This window comes from Aulostomus chinensis, chromosome 22, assembly GCF_037954235.1.
Source record: "Aulostomus chinensis isolate RoL2024-O1b breed Wild chromosome 22, RoL_Achi_v1.0, whole genome shotgun sequence".
NCBI classification, from domain to species: Eukaryota; Metazoa; Chordata; class Actinopteri; order Syngnathiformes; family Aulostomidae; genus Aulostomus; species Aulostomus chinensis.
The window spans coordinates 16,897,713-16,918,910 of record NC_141341.1 but is presented as its reverse complement, the minus strand read 5'-3'; the positions used below and the strand labels follow the sequence as shown (position 1 = coordinate 16,918,910).

At 40.0% G+C, this 21,198-nt stretch overlaps 2 protein-coding genes across 2 annotated transcripts; both read right to left on the bottom strand.

The window, feature by feature from the left end:
* Positions 1–1,960: 1,960 nt before the first annotated feature.
* Positions 1,961–7,159, bottom strand: LOC147240990 (sodium-dependent neutral amino acid transporter B(0)AT1-like). The gene is made up of 12 exons (XM_086194397.1): positions 6,961–7,159; positions 5,806–5,946; positions 5,576–5,713; positions 4,998–5,179; positions 4,816–4,926; positions 4,622–4,734; positions 4,400–4,528; positions 3,360–3,516; positions 3,059–3,263; positions 2,792–2,951; positions 2,551–2,713; positions 1,961–2,404 (listed from the first exon to the last, which is right to left on the bottom strand). The coding sequence occupies exons 1-12, from the start codon at positions 7,157–7,159 to the stop codon at positions 2,243–2,245; spliced, it is 1,860 nt and encodes a 619-aa protein (XP_086050523.1). The 3' UTR covers positions 1,961–2,242.
* Positions 7,160–9,002: 1,843 nt separating this feature from the next.
* Positions 9,003–17,505, bottom strand: LOC147240989 (sodium-dependent neutral amino acid transporter B(0)AT1-like). Its single transcript, XM_086192405.1, has 12 exons — positions 17,244–17,505; positions 16,528–16,668; positions 16,316–16,453; positions 14,760–14,941; positions 14,550–14,660; positions 12,317–12,429; positions 12,112–12,240; positions 11,864–12,020; positions 11,569–11,773; positions 11,331–11,490; positions 10,234–10,396; positions 9,003–9,212 (listed from the first exon to the last, which is right to left on the bottom strand). Exons 1-12 carry the CDS (start codon positions 17,440–17,442, stop codon positions 9,003–9,005), a joined length of 1,908 nt encoding a protein of 635 aa, XP_086048531.1. The 5' UTR covers positions 17,443–17,505.
* Positions 17,506–21,198: the final 3,693 nt, after the last annotated feature.

Below are 21,198 nucleotides of genomic sequence, written 5' to 3'. Positions count from 1 at the left end.
GAATACAGAACTGTTGTGGCCTGAGATTATACGAGAAGAATTCGCCTCGAGTCTGTAACTCTGGATACACACTCATAGATCTCAACAAAATGGCTCAATCACAGGAAGCCACACATTTACAATATTATCTCACATACAATTCTATCCCTGTGCCACGGTCGCTTCTTCCCTATGTCTTTATCCTGATAATTCTCTCTGCTGTCCTCTAATTCTAAATAGGTCCCAGACCTAACAGTGGTCCTCTATGAGAGGGTTTCACCCAAAGGAATCCATCCTTAAACTGGTACTTAAGCGCGACCGCAGGGACTCCAGCCCTATAAATTTGAGGTGTTACCCATCACTTCACCACAGGACTTCAACGCTTAGTTCGTTTTAATTTGTGGTGTTATTGGTCAATTCACCATTGGACTCTAACCCTTAATTCTTTTTAAATTGTAGCATTACATTATCTCTTTCGAGTTGCTACGGGACTATAACTCTTATTTCTTTTTAATTTGTAGCGTTATATTTTCCAATACGCTACAGAACTCGAACCCTTTTCCTCTCTATTCTCCTTAGAGTTATATTTGCCTCTCTATTGCACTTATTTTCTGTCCCTATTGTGAGAAATATGTGCTCGTACTTTTCATATCATTTATTGCCTCTTATCTACACAAACATTTCTAAACAATTTTATTCTTATAATTTAACAAACACAATCATTTTCACTTCAACACTGACAGTATAATTTAGTAGAATTGGATGTAAAAATGACCTGACCAATGTGTGAACAACCTCCTCCTGGAGATCGGAATCCCAGAGGGGGGCTGGAAATGAGTCTGTTCTGATCAACCCAGTGGTGTCTCTCTAACCACTGGGTTGTGTAGTGATGTGCTGATTGAACACATTTAAAATGGGGATTGTGGGAGATGAGCCAAAGGAGTGAAGCATCGAGCTGTATTTTCTCCAATTCTCCTCCTGTTATCTGAACGGTGCCGATGTCCTTGAGTGTAGCCAGCACAGATGGGTTTGCCTCAACACACACACACACACACACACACACACACACACACACACACACACACACACACACACACACACACACACACACACACACACACACACACACACACCTTTGTTTGATTCAAAACATTTTGATACAACATCTGCACGGACTGGCAACATACGTCATAATGCCAGGGAGTGTCAGGGCCATTTCTTAAATAATGTAATATAACTAGGCAGCACGGTGGTGCAGTGGTCAGCACCGTCGCCTCACAGCAGGAAGGTTCCAGGTTCGAGCCCTGGCTCCAGCACGGGATCTTTCTGTGTGGAGTCTCCATGTTCTCCCTGTTCCTGTGTGGGTTCTCTCTGGTACTCCGGCTTCCTCCCACAGTCCAAAGACATCAAGAGAGGACGAGGCTGATTGATACTCTAAATTGACCGTAGGTGTGACTGTGAGTGTGAATGGTTGTCTGTCTCTATGTGTTGGACCTGCGATGGACTGGTGACCTGTCCAGGGTGTACTTATTGAAGGCTGATAGGCTCCAGGCCCCTTGCGACCCTCAACAGGAAAGTGGTAGAAAATGGATGGATGGATGGAAAATAACTTGGTTTCCTGGCAGGAGGGAGTCAGTTCTCAGTGGGTTTCCAAGGAAGCTGAGCTCTTCCACTGGAGATTATTATTTCATATTAATGGGCTTTGTTCAATAAATATCTGTCATCAGTCAATCATCTTGTCATATTTTTCACAGTTACATTTCCTTTTTCTTATGAGGCACTTTTCAAATTTGAAGCATTTATTAATGGTGCTGCTGCTATATAAAATACTGTATTGCTTGATGTCACCCCCTTTGACTCAGTAGACAGTGAAATTATATATTTGATGTATATTTGTTTTTAATTTTGTATTTTTAACAGTCACAGAACAAAAAGATTTCAATAGCAAAGCTTACAAGCATGCTGTAAAACTATTGTACTTGCCAACACTAATGTTGTGAGCAGTTATAAGATATGAATGCATGAAAGAATCTTATCTTCAAAGCAGGAAGAATCAAATATACAGGAGAAAGCTAGCTTGCAAACAATTCAGTGTGATGAATTATTTTAACAATTGCAATTTAACAGCAAACACGTGAGCATAAAATACATAAAAAGTACACATTTTAAAAGCAGCTGCTGTATTCATATAAATAGAAAAAATATGGGAATTTGAACAAAGGTCTGTTGAAGCTCAAGATTTCTATCAGTTAGGAAAGTAGTTTCATTTCTTTCTCGGGTTGAGTTTTGTTTTCTTGCAGATATACAAAGAAAACCTAAATATTGCATACACTGGTACAGTCAGGCTGGGCACTCCTGCCAGGATAAAGACGATAACGTTGATCCATGAAGGGTACAACACCGATGCCAGTGATGGGAACTTCTCCTGTAGATCATAAAAAACAATATTATAAGCGTGTTTCAACCGTATTGAGTAATTACAACATCTCTACATGAAATGAACAATGTCCAAAATCAACATTTTAAAAAAAAATGGGGTGAGTCAGACTGACGGTGCAAGTATGTGCTTACAGAGGTGGGATCCCAGACTAAATAGGTGAGTTTTTCTTGAGCTTGAGTCACCAGGTAGAAAATTAAGATGACCAGGACAATAAGAGGACTGATGAATCTCCATGTAACCTGCCAGAAGATGCCAGGTTTCCGTCCAGTCATAAATGCCACGTCCTTATTGAACCTGCCTCACAAGAGGATTTTGTGTTAGCCAGTAAACATGAATACTGTTAACAAATGACACTTTTAGAGTGGCACAAACCTGTCAATGCCATAGATGTAAACAACACTGATCATCTCAAATAGTCCAATAGTCAGTAGTGGAATAGATCCAGCAAAGTTGTCAAAGAGGGTTAGCCAATAAATCCCTGAATGCTGCGCAAACAGGAGGGAGATGATGAAGGCTACCACACACGTTATACCTGAAACATTGGGGAAAAAAAGTCTTTAAACAGAAAATGTACAACACAACAATACATTTTTTCTTGTACATCTGGTGTAAAGACTGAGCGTAAAAAATTGCTGTTACCAGTCAGTGCTTCATGGGGCCATTTTTTAGGGAAAACGCCCAAATCGGTCAATGGGACCACCACTCCCTCAATGTTGCCAAACAGGGTTGAGAGCCCCAGGCAGACAAGCATGACAAAAAAGAGAACAGACCAGACAGGAGAAGCAGGCATCTTAGTGATGGCCTCTGTGAAGACAATGAAGGCCAGACCGGTTCCCTCCACCCCCTGGAGAAACAGACATTGGTTGCAATGTAATTGGAACCACAAAAAGAAAAAGAACTAAGAAAGTGGCTGAGAATATATCGTCATTTATGTAGTGACCTCACTGAGAAATTCATGCATGTCACATTTTTCAATATCCAGTCCGAGAACAGTGTCTGGGTACGAGCTGTTGAGGTGGTTAAAGACCGCCTCATAGTTACTTGTAGTGATGCTGCTCTCAGGAAGATCGAATCCATTCAGTAATGTCATGATGTTTCTACGGATTAAAAAAAAAAAAAAAAAGCGTTAGTAGTGTGCAAAATGAACACAACCTCCGACTAATATTACCTGGCAACTCTAAACGCAGTACCAGTGTAAATTGATTATGATTTGTTTTTGAGGTGGGCCCATTCATTCCCTGGTCCAACCTGGTGGGTGTATATACGGCTATATACACCCACCAGGTTGGACCATGCTGAACTGAAAGACAGCACAGGGGCACGCATCACGAGCAGGGGCCAGCACAAGCAGCCTATCCCAGCAGCTTTCGGGCGAGAGGTGGGGTTCATATATATATATATATATATATATATATATATATATATATATATATATATATATATATATATATATATATATATATATATATATATATATATACATACATACATATACATATATATACATATATAAAGTACAGCCGAAGCTGATGCACGCCAGTGTCAGTTTTGTGCTGATGATGGGGGGACAGACGAAAAAACACCTCGGAAAGGAGTGTTAGGATCTCAGTGACACAATCGAAAGGCGAGGTAACCAATATAATCAGGATTCCAAGATTTGGAAAAGTTTTATAGAAATCCATTCTCTCATTGTTGAGATGATCCATTTCAGACTAAATAGTGCACTTACTGACCAAAGTCAGTAAAACCTTGACAAAGTATAGAAATAGTTATTTTACTGCGTGCGTGCGTGCATGTGAGCAATGTTTTGATTAGAACGTTAAGAAGATACCTCCTCTTCATTAAATGTATGCAATATAAGTTGGACTATAAGCCCCTTGAAGACACATCCAGTCAAATTGGCTGTCTTGCTGTATATGTGGGGAAAATATTTATTTTTTGTGTGTGTTTTACAATTGTTGAAGACTGTACTGTACTCACTCACTGACACACTGATCATATTTCTCTGTGGCCCTGAAGCCGATGACGGTGTAGGTCACTGCGGCAGCGTAGACTGAGGTGAGGCCTGTTACAGCAGACAGCACCACAGCATCTTGCATGCAGTTGTTACTTTGGAAAAGAAAAAAAATACCCAATAAGTTAGTGAAAGTAGAAAAACTGACATAAACTGAACACCACTTATTCTGAATAAGAGTCTCTTACTGCACAGGGTTGTAGCTTGAGAAGGAGATTAGGCCTCCCCATGCCAAACCAAATGAATAGAAGACCTGGGCGCCTGCATCCAGCCATGTTATTGGTTTCATCAGCTCCTCCACCTGCAAGAACAAGACAGTTTGTAGCATAGATTTGAGATATGTAATATAACTTCTTTTGTTCTGATGAGATTTGAAACATACATCTGGTGTGAAGAGAAACTTGATACCACTCAGAGCACCTTTGAGAGTCAATCCTCGGATCAGGAATATGCCCAGAACAATGTAAGGCAGGATGGCTGTGATGTACACTGCCTAAAGTCATAGAAAGAACAACATGAAATAATATTGACAGATGCGATGCAATAGTTCATTGTATAACAAACCTTTCCAGAAGTACTGATCCCTCTGATGAAGCAGATATAGATGACAGTCCAGGCAGCTAGCAGACAAACAACAACGGGCCAGTGAATTCCCCCAGAGTCAGATATGGAGGCTGAACTGTTCAGAGTCACTCGGTAAAAGAAATAGTCCACAGTGGAGCTCCGCTGGCACTCGGATACAAAACCTGCAGGGGCAACAGATGTTCAGTGCATAAATTATCTGGGAAATTTGCCTCATGCCTCATTAATCTAATCTCCTGACCATGCCTACACACATCACTCCCTCCCTCCAAACCCGCATATCCTCCCTTCAGCAGGCAGCACGGGGCTTAGCACTGTCGCCTCACAGCATGAAGTTCCTGAACACAGACCCTGATCTGTATGTTGTCTGTCTGTATGTCTGTTTGTTGTATGTGCAGCTGTGTCATCCCACAATGACATGAGAAAGACATGCGTGGTTCTATCTATGCATCATGAAACACAGGTAGGATGATACACCTGTCCCGGAGCAGCACCACCACCAGGGGGCGCCTAACTCATCTGAAAACCTTAACTCTGAAAATGCATGTATATTTAAATACCTGTTCCATTGTCATTGAGAGGACACTGGGTCCAAGGCAGTGGGTTTTGGAAGGAATTGAAGAGATACCACATGATCCAGGCTATTAAGGTGTTGTAGTACAGTGCAACCAAAAAAGACACCAGCATGGAGGCTATACCTGAGAAGGACAACATTATTTCCTGTGATGTCACCAACATCCAGATACCTGCTCATCACTTTTGAAAAATAGGTCCAGTCTATTCTATTTACCAACACCAGTCAGATAAGGACTGATAGCCCTCCACACACCCACGCTGCCTTTCCTGAGACGCTGACCGATTGCAAACTCCAGCAGCAGGAGAGGCATTCCTTCCAGCACCAGCAGGAGAAGGTAGGGAATCAGAAATGCACCTGGAAAGTGTGAATGATCAGTGGTTGTGAGGTGGTTGTTAGCATATCTCCTCCAAAAGTTATCACATAGATAAGATACAAGATCCTGGTTTGTCCAGAAGTAATCCGCCTCAAAAGCCATGAGAAGGAGTAGTCATTCATTTTCATTTTGTGGAATCACTTCACCCAGTCAGGAAAGTAGTTCCGAATTTTGTGTCTGATAATAAAATAACAATTGCTCATCATTTTTAATTGTTATTTCATCCTGAAAGTCATGCACAACCCTAGTTGTAAAAAAATATGGGCAAAGACCATCCTAGAAAACTGTGCATTTGATGAATTTGACTGAGCTACGCTAACACTTTCCCTCCACTACCACTAATTGTGCTAAGCTATTTAGCAGTCTGCTTGTCTCTGTGGGTTTCAGCTCCCTAATGCAGCACAGAGGAGAGAAGGATTTCTATCCTCTCGTCTGGCTCAGAGGAAGACGGCAAATATGCGCACTTCCTGAAAAAAATGTTGCTCTCTTAGACAAAAAAAACCTGTGTCTTTATAATAATTACTACACTGCAATGACATGTCAAAAATATCTGCATTGAAACGGATCTACAGTGTGGCATGGACTATGGACAACAGTTTTATTTGTACAGGCTTATAACATCTGTTTAAATATTGTCAGAAAAACAGCAGATTAGAAGCAGCTCCACATGCTCTGAGATTTTATGCAAAACTAAAACAAAAAAAAACAAAAAAAATCTAGACAACAAATATACCAAGTCTGAATTCATTTAATTCTTCCGATTGCAGTTAATTCAGTTGCTAGTGCGTAGCACATGCATCATGTCCAAGATTATCTGTTTCTTCAGAAGACTTCTGTCTGACAATCATTAATATAATGTTAAGCATTCTCTTGTGGTCATGAATGGATGATATATTTAACTCCATTTTGGCCTCATATGACAAGATTAAATTCACAGCCAATAGCTTGGGTCCTTTGACAAGACACATTTATCAGGCATATTACATCCAGCTTACCTCCTCCATGACTTTGGCACAAGTAAGGGAATCGCCACACATTACCCAGCCCAATACAAAAGCCCACACAAGTCAGGATGTACTGAATTTTGTTGTCCCACTTAGGCCTGTTCTCAGCCTCCTCCTTCTCCATCCTGTCCAGATCCCCATGGTCAGGGATCCTCAGGTCCAGTCCAGGGTTAGGAAGGAGCAATCTCATGGTGTCCACATGAGCACTGAAAAAGAGAAGTTGTGTTTGCTACAGTTGAAGCTTTAGTGAGGGTTTCTTAGTGTGGGTCTGTATGAAGGTCCAAACCAGGACACTGTCAGCAATGTTGAGACAAGTTTACAATACTTCACTTTATCTGTCATCTGCAGTTCACTGATTAGCTAATGCCCACCCCCTTTAGCCTGAAAACAACCATAGACTAATCAGCAATTGTTAGATTGGTTATGCATCATCTGTAAAATTGCCTCTGAAACTAGTGTCACGGTATATAGAACATATTTCAGCATATTTGTTGTATATGTTTCTTTGTCAAACAGGGGGATCAGCACCTTTATCGGTTTTGTGACTAAGAATAGAAAATATAAATTTTGTGAGAATGCAGCTCCAGTAATAGCTTCCAACCTCCTGGATAAACAAGTAGACAACTTGGAATTACTGACTGTAGAGGTGCTGTAGCTGATCCTGAATCAGTCATTGCAAGACATTTTGCAGACGACTATCACTTTATATCAGAATTGGCATTCCGTGGCACGGACATGATGCTCCAGTGTAAATGCAGATGTGTTTCCTATCTCAAGACACGACATCCCCTTAGTTTAAATGAAGAATTGGATAGGATCTGCTCCACGTGACCTTATTTGAATGAATGAATCCTTGAATCCTGTACTCACTTTAATTACATATATTTCCTTGTACTTTCAGGGTAAAAGTTTACATTTATGTATATTACTTAAATGTCCCGCAATGAAATTAAGAAAATGTTTAAAATTCAGAGTTTATTCTGAACTCCATTTTGATCCGTCCTTGATGCAACTGCATTATTAAAAGACATAAACTCAGAACAGCTAAAAGCAGGACTTATTTTCATTGCACGTCTCTTCAAATTGTTTTCTTGGTCTTTGAACTGGTTTCAGAAGAACATTAACAGATTGTAAGGCAGCAGCTATAATGCACTCTAAACATTAGACCATAAAACTAAAGTGTGTTAAAAGATTAACAAGTCAGAGTGTAAATGCTTTTACAAAAAATAGCTCCTCCACTTAAGTTTTTTTTTTTTTAACATTGCACTTATGTATGTGAAGCAGACATGAAGCTTTAGACAACAGCTAGTTAGCTTAGCCTAGCACAGAGAGTGGAAACAGTTCTCCTGGCTCTGTCTGCAGGTAAAAACCCCGGTACCTGAGTCAAAGTGCAGGTAGTCCTTTTCAAATATTACTCCTCTAGAAGTGAGAGTTCCTCAGTCGCATTTTTACTTGGGTTACTGAACTAAAATACTTTGCCATTTGCTTTAAACATCACAATGTGCACACTTCCATTATATAATCACAATGTTACACAAAGGCTGTTGAGAAAAAAAATGCAAAAAAAAACATACAAAACCAAAACAGCTTTACAGCTTCATGCTTAAAAAAACAACAACATGTGTAATGACAACCTTTGTAGAAATGTAGTGGAGTAAAAAGTACAATATTTAAGTAATTGTTACCGTCTACCTCTGGATGTTTATTTTGTCTGCGTGTAAAGACAAACAAGACAAGTGTCAGCTCCTAATGCTAAGCTAACTAGCTGCTGCCTGTTGCTGCACAGCTACATTAGTCTCATTACAGTGACAGCTTCTCATTGAAGTTGGTAAACGAAAGTGAGTAAAAGTGACCCTCAAAATACGTATTCAATGCACAACATACAAAAATGTGAAACAATGTCGGCTGGAAATGGTTATTATTATGCTATTCGGAGTATGGCAAAATGAAAAATAATAATATTAACAACACAATACATGTAAAAAACAAATAAAAAATCCACTTCCACTAATTTCACCATTAAATAATGGAATCTAAAACTTCATTTTGTCACCCATTTGAACTTTAGCAGAAACAGAGACGACCGAGTCTCCGCTGTCATCTTTCTGCTTGCAGTATTTTCTCTGGATGAATTTGTAGAGGGCGAATGCTGGAATGGATAAACTGGGAACTCCAGCAAGGATAAAAATGATAAAGTAGATCCAGGAAGGAAACGGACGTGCTTGGAGGGTGGGGAAGCCCGCCTACAACCAGAGTAAAGGATCATGTTAAGTATCAAAGCAACAATCATAAAACAGCACGGCTGAAACTTTGTTACAGTGTCACCTCATTCTCCTCTGACAGCCTAGTTACCCTGAGGGATATTTAGAGTTTGCCATCCACAGCAACAATGATAACTACAATGACATGTAAGAGAGCATCCATACTGATGAACCCTAACCAACGTTGTGTTTACAGTGACACTGAGCACACGCTGCACGCATCGGTTGTGTCAGCTGCAGCTTTTCCTGTACATTGTGCATATAATAATTTGATATAATAAATATGGGTACCATTCCAGCACCGTCACCAGAGTTGTTGTCTTTTTAAGACAATATTTAGTTTTGCATCTGTAAGATAATCAAGGAGGGCTTCAGTGAGGAGGACAAAACAAACCTCCCAGACTCCATTCCCTCCAAATTCCACAGACGACAAACACTCCCAGTTCAAATAAATCCACGGTGAGGACACCAAGTGGGACTTGCCTCAGCTGTTCCTATATCAGCTAATACGGAGCAGATTATGCTGATTATGCAGATTATGCTTACGTGAGCAAACTGAGGCTTTTGCTCAACCCAAAGCAAAATGTCATTGTGTCACACTTTTAATAATGAAAAGGACTGTTGGGATTATTTCTATGCTGAGCTTTCCATAATGATAAAAGTGCACATAATCTCTCTCCCTCTCTCTATACATAAATATATATATATATATATATATATATATATATATATATATATATATATGTATAGAGAGAGGGAGAGAGAGAGAGAGAGAGAATGTTTCTGTGCACTTTTATATATAAAGCTTACCAATGCAAAACAACTTGAATCCTCTCTTTTTTGTTTGTTTTTTTGCAGGTTGCCACATTAACTCTCCCTCAAAGCTGTCTTTGCACATCACACGTTTTGATCTGCTGACCCTTTCCTGAATTACAACCTTGATCTGGACTATGAATGAGGTGACACGTTAAAAGTAAAGCAGCTGTGATTAACACACACTCACCGCCTCCGGGTCCCAGGACAAATACGTCAGACTTTGAGTGACTTGAGTTATTAAGTAGAAAATCAAGATGAACACCATGATGAGTGGACTGACAAACCTCCATGTCACCTGCCAGAAGACATTGGGTTTGTGGCCAATCATAAACTCAATGTCCTTGTTAAATCTGTTAGGAAGCAATAAAAGGGAGGATAAGAGTTAGCTGAGCGCTCATCCAACCTTGTCCTTTTAGAAGCTGTTGTAAATAAAACAAAGTGTGTGACTGTGCCTTTATGTGTTAATGACATGTTGGATTTAAAGAGACACCATTAAAACCTTAAACATCCTACTATATTTTCTGGACTATGTCACATTCTTCACGATGGCGTAAACTTGGAGAGCTCAAAGAAGTACTGCAGGTTTATACGTCACTTCACACGAAGGGAAAAATAAGAAACGTTTAATAGAAACCCAGATTAGCCACTTGGTTGGTTTAGGTTGTACCCAGTTGGTCTGAGGACACATTACATCCTCTGTGGTTTACTCTTGCAAATATGTTTTCATTGCATTGAGTGGCCAGTTTCCTTCCTAGCTGGCAATGCTACTTAGTATTGCTAACTGAAAGAAAACAGTCAAACGAACTCCCCCTTTTTCCTCGGCGGCCGAGGCTGGCGGAGGTGATGGGAGGTGGCTTTCATCCCCAAAAATCCAGTCATTCTTTCAGGCATTTATCCTAAAAAAAAAACGTTTTCTCTTTTTTTTAATCGATGACTTTTAGACGAGGGAAATGAAGTTCGAAAGCAGTTACCTACTTTTGGATTTTAGGACTCATTCCTAAGCCACTTCATAGAAATGTGAAAGTCAATATTTCAACATTACATTTCATCCGTGTTGTAGTTGTGCCAATAATTATCTTTGTCACACAACAACAAAAGGTGGGAGGATACAAATTCATCCAGTCTGGTAAAGTGTCTCGCACACCAGCACATCTAGCATAAAAACAGACCCCAATAGTTCAATTTAAAACATTAAAATCTTTTTTTTTTGTGTGCAAGTGTTCAGTGTTGGATAAAAAAAAAAAACGTCATAACCTTGGCTCTCTGAGTGTTGCAGAGACTTACCTATCTATGCCGTAGATGTAGATGACAGAAAACATTTCACAGAATCCGATGACCAGAAGAGGAATGGAACCAGCAAATTGGTCAAAAAGCGCTAACCAGTAGTTTCCAGCGCGCATGGCAAATATGAGCCCAAGGGCAAAAGAGATCAAGCATATCAACCCTAAAAACACAAAACAAAACTTTACTACGCTGAACTCTCCAACCCTTTTCATCATTGATGTTAAATCAAGTTAATTACCACATAAAATCTCTTTAGGCCATGTTTTTGGAAGCACTTTAAGCTCCTGCAAAGGGGCAACTACTCCTTCAATGTTTCCAAACATGGTTGATAGGCCGAGGCAGAAGAGCATGATGAAGAAGAGGACGGCCCATAGAGGAGACACCGGCATCTTGATGATGGCCTCTGTGAAGACGATGAAGGCTAAACCTGTTCCCTCTACCCCCTGAAGGAGTGTATTTGGAATCATTCAACCTGTAAATCATCATACCTGGACTAAAAAGGCTCCCATAGTGGATTAGGAAACTGTTCTGACCTGACTGAGGAACGTCTGTATGACACAGGGCTGGATGTCCAAACCCTCAACGATGTGCGGACTTGTCATGTTATAGTGTGCCAGGACCTCATTGTAGTTGCTTTCTGTGATGCCGTTTTCAGGGAGGCTGAAGGCGTTAATCAGCTTCAAGATGTTGCTGTGAAAGCAGCACGGAGAAGTCTTCAGCCCGACGCATAACCGATCCACACTCACTCTGAAGGATTTACAACTTTGGATTAAAAACTCACTCTCCCATGCAGGCATCATATTTTTGTGTGGCCCTGAACCCGATGATGGAGTAGATAACAGTTGCGGAGTACACCGATGTGCAGCCGTTGATGATGGAGATGAGAACAGCGTCCAGCTCACAGTTGTTGCTGCAGAAGATACAAAACGTACTCCATCATGTAAAAAGCGGAAGAGAGTTCCCCTGAACCGTCGACGGTTACTCACTGAATCGAGTTATAACTGGAGAAGGAGATCAGACCTCCGAAGGCCAGGGAGAAGGAGTAGAACACCTGAGCGCCTGCATCCAGCCAGGTAGCTGGATTCATTAACTCATTCACCTGAAACGACAAGTATATCTGTTATTCATTCATTTTTTTATATAGATAACTGTTCCTCGTAAAGCTGAGGTCATTTTCTGAAAACATTTTGTTTTAAGAAGTAAGAAAAGGAGCTGTCAGTGTCAGCTGATGCATGACTCACTTAAAGGTCACCTCGAATGAAAATCATCCTTTTCCTGTTTTTGGTGTTTATTCAACGTCCCCCAGTTGTGGGGAAGACACACGAAGTGTGAGGCAGTGTCATAACCTCTGTTTGAAGTATCTCCCCTTTTTTGAATCGCCGCGGGAAAATGGACCAATGCGATTTTGGCTGAAGTGTTACGTCACAGTTCAGTCAGTGCCCCCCCACACACACTCGCACACACTGAACCCACCCCTTTCACACACTCCCCTTCGACAAATTTCGGGGGGGGGGGGGGGGGGGCCGATTATGCGAGCGAGCCGAGTGAGTGCAGCTCTCTCGTGTCGCCAGCAGCAGCAGCACTGACTGAGCAGATTGATTGAAGGAACGGCCTCGATAGAAATGAGACCTTTGCTTTATCTGCGCTGTCTGTCGCTAGCTGGCTTGGCCTGGCTTGAGGGGGAAGGAACCTCGCCAGCCAGGCAGGCTACCAAGGGGCCAGGCCACCGGGAAAACTCACGGTTGTCCCGACGGCCACCCCGCCACTGCATATACGGCTGGACCCGCGAATGGGCCGTGGCTACTTGGTATCTTATCTTACGAATGTTGTTGTTTGACATGGAATGTTGTCAATTGACAGTAGCAGTCACACTTAGCACCGGCGACAGTTAGCCGAGAAAGTGGGAGTGCTTTCTTTTCAGTGACAGTGAGGGCAGCCAATCACCGACTAGTAGTTAAATGAGGTTGCCAGATAAACAACGGCAACCGATCGCCGTCAACTCATGCACTTGCATAAATAATGAGGTTGCCAGATGAGGTCAGAAACGACCCCAATCGGGACAAACGACGCATTCTAAACCCAACATGGTAACATTGCGGTTTCAGAGAGCCTTTTAGGAAGCTTCTGAGCCATCACAGACCCAACCTTTTTTTGTGGGGTTACATATCACACCACAGAACAAGAATTAATATCTCATTCAACCTCTCTATGGCACCCTTAAAGGTGCTGCTTGTTAAAATCTTTTCCTGGTTATCTTAACATAAGTGTTCTTGTTGATGTATAATAGCAGCCTTTTCAAATAATTAATGAAAATATATTGACCTGTTCAATATAGTATATTCCCTGTAATCAGAGTAAAAGTTTCCTCTGACGCCCTGTTAAATATTAGCGTTGATTTTAAATGAAAAGTCACTTTTATTTCATTTTTTTACATTATTTGTAGAATGAGTAGGAAGAGTGAACCATTTCCAAGAATTACAAAATAGTAAGATTAACAAAACATTATCATTCATCATGTCATTTTTTTAAGAAACATTTGTTAAAAGATGAAAATATATCAAGTTAAATATTTGCATGCAGTTTCTTTGCACACGACAGCAAATTTAAAGGCTGAACATATTGAAACTTGGAAAAAAGTGAGTAAAAAAAAAAAAAGCAGGTCAGGTATGCTTTTCACTTTTTGTCAAAAAAAATCTCGTCATAATTAATTGAAGACAGAATAAGAAATTAGTAAGTTTGAAAAAGATCATTATTTTTTTAAACGTCTTGTGTGGTGCAGTCAGCAAAATGCCCCTGTTGAGATTATTATTAATAAACTGACATGCACCTTCATTAGTAATGTCAAGACATATTTGTTTGCTTTCTTATCCCTTCCACTGACTTTGCCTCTGATATGGCGTTTTATGGTGTTTTATGGTTATTGTTGCTTTGATTTGTTTCCTTGCGTAACATCGTATCACATTGTGGGTTTGTTAGCTTCCTTTTCTGGGTTTTGTTATCCTTTTTACTTTTCATGTGCTTTATGGAGAGCACTTTGTAACTTTGTTTTGATAAGTGCTGTGTTCATAAAGTTATTTGAACCTTAATTGTGGTTTTATAGGGGGTTATATGGGTTTACAGTCACAAAATTAAATATATATATATATATATATATATATATATATATATATATATATATAAATGTAGTAACAGCAACTGTCTGTTGGAATCAGTTCTTACGTCTGGTGTGAAGAGGAACTTGATTCCTTCCCATGAGCCTTTCAGAGTCAGACCTCTGATCAGGAAGATGGTGAGGACAAAGTAAGGCAGCGTGGAGGTGATGTACACAGCCTAAAAGAATTGGAGGATCACAAAAATGTAATTGTGTTTTGATTTTAAAAAACAAAACAAAAACAAACTTCTATGCATCAGCACTAATGTTGTGCAGACCTTGCCAGAGGTCTCGATCCCGCGGATGCAGCAGACATAGAGCAGAGTCCAGGCCGCCACCAGGGCGAGCACCATCCCCCACTGCAGACCTCCAAACTCATCAATGGCTGTGGAAGTGTTCAGAGTGTCTCTGTACCAGAAGTAGTCAACAGTGGTGCTGCGTGCACACTCTTTCACCAGACCTGCAACCACAGCAACGTGATAGTATGAAACAGTTGGTGTTTTTGTGGGGAGTTCGTTCAGAAGATTGAAACCTCACTGTATCTGTCAGTTAAATATGAGTTAGCAAATCAATCTGAAAATCCACCCACCAGCATCTGGAAAGCCCTGGCATACTATAAAAGTTTTGCAAACAATGAAATTACATAAATAAGACAGTGATTCTGTATCTCTATATTACAGGTGTAATATAGTTGTTTTGTGATTGACAAGATTATAGTGCTGAATACAATAAATAAAAAAATCAAACCCTACTTTCTCATATCTACTCTATCGCATCCACATCAGTTTCTTTCATCACAAGCCCTGATCATACTCTCTATGTAGTCTCCAGTATTGAATATTGGTTTTAATTAAAATTGATTAATGGATAATTCATGAGTTTAGACCCTCCTACTCCGAAGCAACAGGGCAGCTTACTACCAGATGAGGGTAAAACAGGGCAGAGGCATTTGAGGAGCCGAGCCGAGCCGAATGTAAAACAAGCAGCAACAAGGAATCGAGTGTCCGTTATGGAGCGAGGATTGTATATTATTCCACTAGGTGGCACTAGAGAACTTCCGGTTTTAGAAGTCTTCAGTGTGACGCTCATCAAACGTGCAAAGTCTGGAAAAGATCTGACCATGTGGAGTCCAGTTACAACACTTTCCTGATCTATAGTGAAATATTCTTTGCCAACCATGCTAACGGAATTTTATCAAAACCAATCACCAAGTTTTTAACTAAAGGTAGATCTGGTTTACCCACTCAGATAAGTCATTAAAGTGTAAATAAAACTTCCTGTTACCTTTTGCCATCAGGTCACGCTTTTACCAATTTCCTCAAAATGTAATGTTACCTTGCCTGGCACACACTGATTGGCCTCTTCAGTTTTCCTGAATGCTCCTGCCTGACAACCTGAAAAAAGTCACCAAAAAAACCCCACAGTGCCTCCTTGACGGAGGTAAGAATGCTCAAATCACCAATCGATTTACATTCCCATGCTCAGCTAAAATTTTTGGGATTGACTAAAAGAATTGAAGTGGGGATGAAGGAGCCGAAAGAAATTTCCTGTGTAAGATGGCGAAACTTCATCTCGGACTCCAGAGGGAGCTTGAAGTGCTGCTCCGTCATGCTACTCTTGATTGCTTCTCGAGCGAAAACCGTGGGACATATTGGCGCACGCAAGAAGTCACATTTAATTTTCTCTTTCCTGGAAGAGACATGAGTTCATGTCATGTGATTCTTTGTGCATTATCCAAAATATTGAACTGCTGAAGCATCTGCATCTACTTTGTTATCTATGAAGCCTTCCAGAGAGAAAGAAATCTCCCATCACAGAGGATGTGATGACATACCTGTCTTATTAGCATTGAGGGGACACTGGCTCCATGGGAGAGGATCCTGAAAGGAGTGGAAGAGATACCACATGATCCAAGCCATGATGGTGTTGTAGTACATGCCCACCAAAAATGACACAAAGAAGGATGCAATGCCTGGAAGAAAATTACACATTAAATTGTTGCTTATGACGGAGTGACAATACTAAAAATGACATACTTTCACCCACCAACTCCTGTCAGGTAGGGGTTGATTGACCTCCATACTCCCACGCTGCCCTTCCTCAGGCGCTGACCGATGGCAAACTCCAGGTGAAGCAGCGGGATTCCCTCCAGAACCAAGAGGATTAGGAAAGGGATCATGAACGCTCCTGGAAGTATGAAGAGTCAGTTAACTCATGGGACTCAAGCCAGGTTTGGTCTTGCCCCGATTGATCTTTGCATCATACGGAGGGAAAGAAGACTTTTTTTTTTTTTTTTAAACCAGAGTCAAGGAACAATTGGACAAAATAAAAAGCATCTACTTGAGTGTCAAAAATATACAAAATAATAGGCATATCTGTCCTCTTTGCCCCACCGGGTACAATTAACTGGGTTGCATCCTGTGTGTCGCCTTGGATTTAAGGAGCAATCGTTTTCACTGCTTCCATAAAACTAACCTCAAACATCAAAAAGATCAGAACATGTTTTATTACCAGCAATATAAACTCTGGAAATAGTAACACATCCAGGTTTACAAACATCTCATTACTGTAGGTTCACTATGTGGTAAATTTCAAAGATGATGTAAATTGTGTGTGGGACATTGTTCGAGTGATAAATCTGTTTGATTGTAAATTTAGTCAAAGAATAACCTACATATCAGAGGGGAAAGATGAGTTTTAAAATAAATGGTGTAAAGCGGTGTCTTCATATCCTCTGCTGTGTACACCTCGTGAGAGCTTACCTCCTCCGTGGCTTTGACACAAGTATGGAAACCTCCACACATTTCCAAGTCCAACACAGAAGCCAACACAGGTGAGCAGATACTGAGCTTTATTGTCCCATTTGGGTCTGTCTCCAGCCTGCTGCTCCTCCATCTTCTCCAGATCGCCATGAGAGGGGATCCGATCATCCAGTCCCGGGTTTGGAAGCTTCAGCTTCATGTCGAAGAGTCTCGTGTTTGCTACTTGAACTGCTAAAACTTCAGTGGCAATCTAATCAGACTGTTAGTAATCCTTAGCAGAGTGTCCTCCCTCTGGGTCCCTCGCCCCGACTGTGTGACCACTGAGGTATTAACTGTGACCTATGGCACCTAAACTGCAGTTATCAGTAGCTCTTTAAAGCCTGTGTTGCATTATGTGATGTCAGCAGGTTTAAAGCGGAAGCCTCCTGCGTGATTATGGTTAATGCATCACTTTTCATGGAACAGTGATTATGATATTCATGAGCTTAAGTGCCGACAGGTGAAACTGAATTTTTTGTAAAAACAAGTTATTTATCAGGGGTATCATATTAAGATGACCTAGAGAATAAGACTTTACCGAAAAGGGTTTAATTGATGGTTAAACAAGCGCATCAATTTGGTGTAACCGACCGCAATAAAGGATAATTATTCCATTATATCTTGACTTAATCGTGAACTCAAATCTTTTAAAGTCCTTTTATGATCCCAAGTTTTTTCAGTGTATATTGACCAATTGTAAATGTAGATATTAAAAGCCACTTTCAAAATGCTTCAGTCAGTCGTTGGATGTGAAACGTGTGCTCGTTAAGCAACCCTGACTCCGTAGAAATCTTATCAGAGATCTTTTCTGACGCAATAATTAACCAAAGAAAAGCTCTGATAGACTTGGGCGCTGATAATATGATAATGTAATGATAATTATAATATTTACTGTAATGAAAAAATGTGATTATTTTATTACTGCTATTTTACATCAAATATTATTCTATGCTTGTCCGTAAAGCCTGTGCGTATTTACAGTATGCGTATATGGATCAAATTGAAGTGCTAAAATTATGTTACGTAATGGAAATTTTTTTTTTAAACTGTGTTTGTTTAAACATTCAGTGACACACAAAAAAAAAAAATAACAAAGTGGTTGGACCACATAAGCATTTAGAAATTCCATGTGTAGAATCAACGGCAATGAATCTGATGTCACTTTATACCTGAAGCTGCTTCCGTTGTGTATTTGCTGTTTTGAAGTCGCCGCTCCTGATTTCCTCTCTACGTTTCTATCTTCATCGTCTACCAGGGACAACTGAGGCTAAACAGTTGCTGGCTAAGTTTGTTACAGTTACTTTTAAATGTGAACTGTTACACACACACACACACACACACACACACACACACACACACACACACACACACACAAAAGCAAGCAGCGAAATAAATAAAAATAAACATCACAGCCTGGTTTTTTTTTGTTGTTGTTTTTTTTTTTGCGCAGAGAAACTATGGTCATCATGACCAGAATATTTTATAAGACAATGACAACATACCATCGTGAAACGTAGAAAAGGAACGTTTCAAGCCAGGTTCCACTAAAACGATAATAGCAATAAAAACAACAACAACAACATCTGGACATGTTACACAATGGCACACTCAGTTCCTCTGGCATTGTAAAATGAGATGAGAAGTGATTGAAAAGGAAAGTGATTCATTGATGTGCTCTGTAGGACGTGACCTGAGATTGCCAGCAACTAGAACAAAGTGAACGAATAAATAGTCGAACTGAAATTCCAAAATACAGTATTTTCTACTTGCATTGATCTTTAATTAAAAAAAAATATTTTTTTCAACACAAAATATGAAAAATACAGCATGTTAAGAGTATCAAAAAAAAGTTCAAGCACTTTGGTAAAATACATTTTAGAGGTAGTCTTGGAATAAAATCCTTTTAGGTTCATACAAATTGATTTAGGCAAAGACAGTGTTGAGCTAACATTTTGAAAGTGGATTCCTGGCTGCATTTTCTTCCTAATTAAAACAAATCAAACGCTAGCATTGAAAGACAGAGGAGTCCAGAAGATGAAGATAAAAACATTTAGGAAAGACCAGCGCGTGCAGGTTCAGCTGCCAGCCAGCAGACAGGCAGAGAGACCGCTAACAGGAAAGAACAGTGTGAACCAGAAAAGACCAGTCTGCAGGCCACAGGTGACATGCATACAATTACTTGACAAGCCATTCACGGGTTCGGCCATTATTTGTAGTCTTTCTGACACAAACGCCTTGGTGAAATGCTCTGTTTAAACCTGAACCAGGACCTTTTCCTTGACATAATCTCTGTCTGACCGAGAACACCGCTCAAAGCAGTCTTTTTTTTTTTTGTCAAAAATCCTAAAGTGTAAAAATTTTCTTTGGGCTGCGGGACTTTGTCCTCACTGAGAGTGACTCATTACTGAGTAGTGGTGATGTTCAAAGTCTGAGGAAAAAAAATGTTTCTGTCATTGTATTTACATGGACTTAATCATCACGGTTTCGAGGCTTTTTTTGGGTTTTTTTTTTTTAACTATCCAGTTTTGTGTTTGTACATTTAAACATCACACCCCAGTTACAGAAACCAGTACAATGTTTTCAAAATCCCAGCTTTGCTACCTTGACAACTCCAAAAGACAACAGTATAGAACAGCGTGAATACCATGAATATTGAAAGATGTCGTCCGCATGCGCGCGTGCAGCCTCAGGCAACTGACATATCAGCAAGTCAAACCAACTCTCTTACTTCTAGAGCGAAAAAAGAACTGTGTTTTGTCTTTCTGTCATGAAAGAATGAAATATTATTGTGTTGGGTTGGTGAGGTTTATATTTACTAGTGCTAAGCATTCAATAAGCCTGATTTTTTTTTTTTAAATTGTAAACTTTGTGCTATAATAAAAACCACTAAAGTGTCTGCATAAAGAAGATGCAGTAATCAGAAACTGGGATACGAATATTTGTCATTTACACTAGGATATTCTGAATATGATCAAAACCAGAACTATGAGTATGAAAAATTATATACATTTCAATTATGTATAGTATAACACAAAATAAGCAAATAAGCATCTTCTTAAGGTGTCTTAATTCCTGACTATGAATATTTGTGTGTGTGTGTGTGTGTGTGTGTGTGTGTGTGTGTGTGTGTGTGTGTTTCATGCATTTACCAGTGTTCATTTACTACTCACTCCGAGATCAGCTTGTATAGCTGGACAGACTGAAGATCTGTATGATTACGGAACTACACACCATCTATTAATCATGATTAAGTAACCCAATAATCATCAACAAGTGATCAAACAACCAGAAACAGATCTTATCATCCTCCAGTTACCGATCTTTGGAAATGCTGTTGAACAAAAAAAAAAAGGAAAGATGTGCTTTTATTGTCATCATTATCATACTCAGCGTGCGGTGACCTCAGGGTTGAAAGTTCAGTCTGCTGTCAGGACATTTCTAAGATAGCGGAGATGCAAATCAGCTGATATGATATGAGATTGTTGTGAAATAGGATTTGCACTTGTGACATTCACCTGCACGTCCTTTGTTTTTAACCGTCCCCACAGTTGTTCTAAGCACGCTTAAAATGAAAACGGTCTCCTCTCTCTCTCTCCTTTAATCACAGAATTAGGATTTTACAAATTGGAAGAAAGAGATGAAAAAAAAAATCAAAGTTGATATGAATTCATGTTTTATGCTGAGGAGTCATCTCCAAATGACAAAGTTGGCAGCCAGAGACACAAAGACGGAAAACCTCATTAACAAGTCTGCAGTCGCTCCACCTCTTTGGTTCAGACTAAAATATCTCAGAGGTCCAATGCCCTGATGATCTCCTTCAGCACCAGGTCAACCTTCGCGGTGTTAAGATCTGACAGTTGATCAAACAATGGACACATTTTCTAATTTGAGTTGAAATCGGCAGAGAAGGTGGATT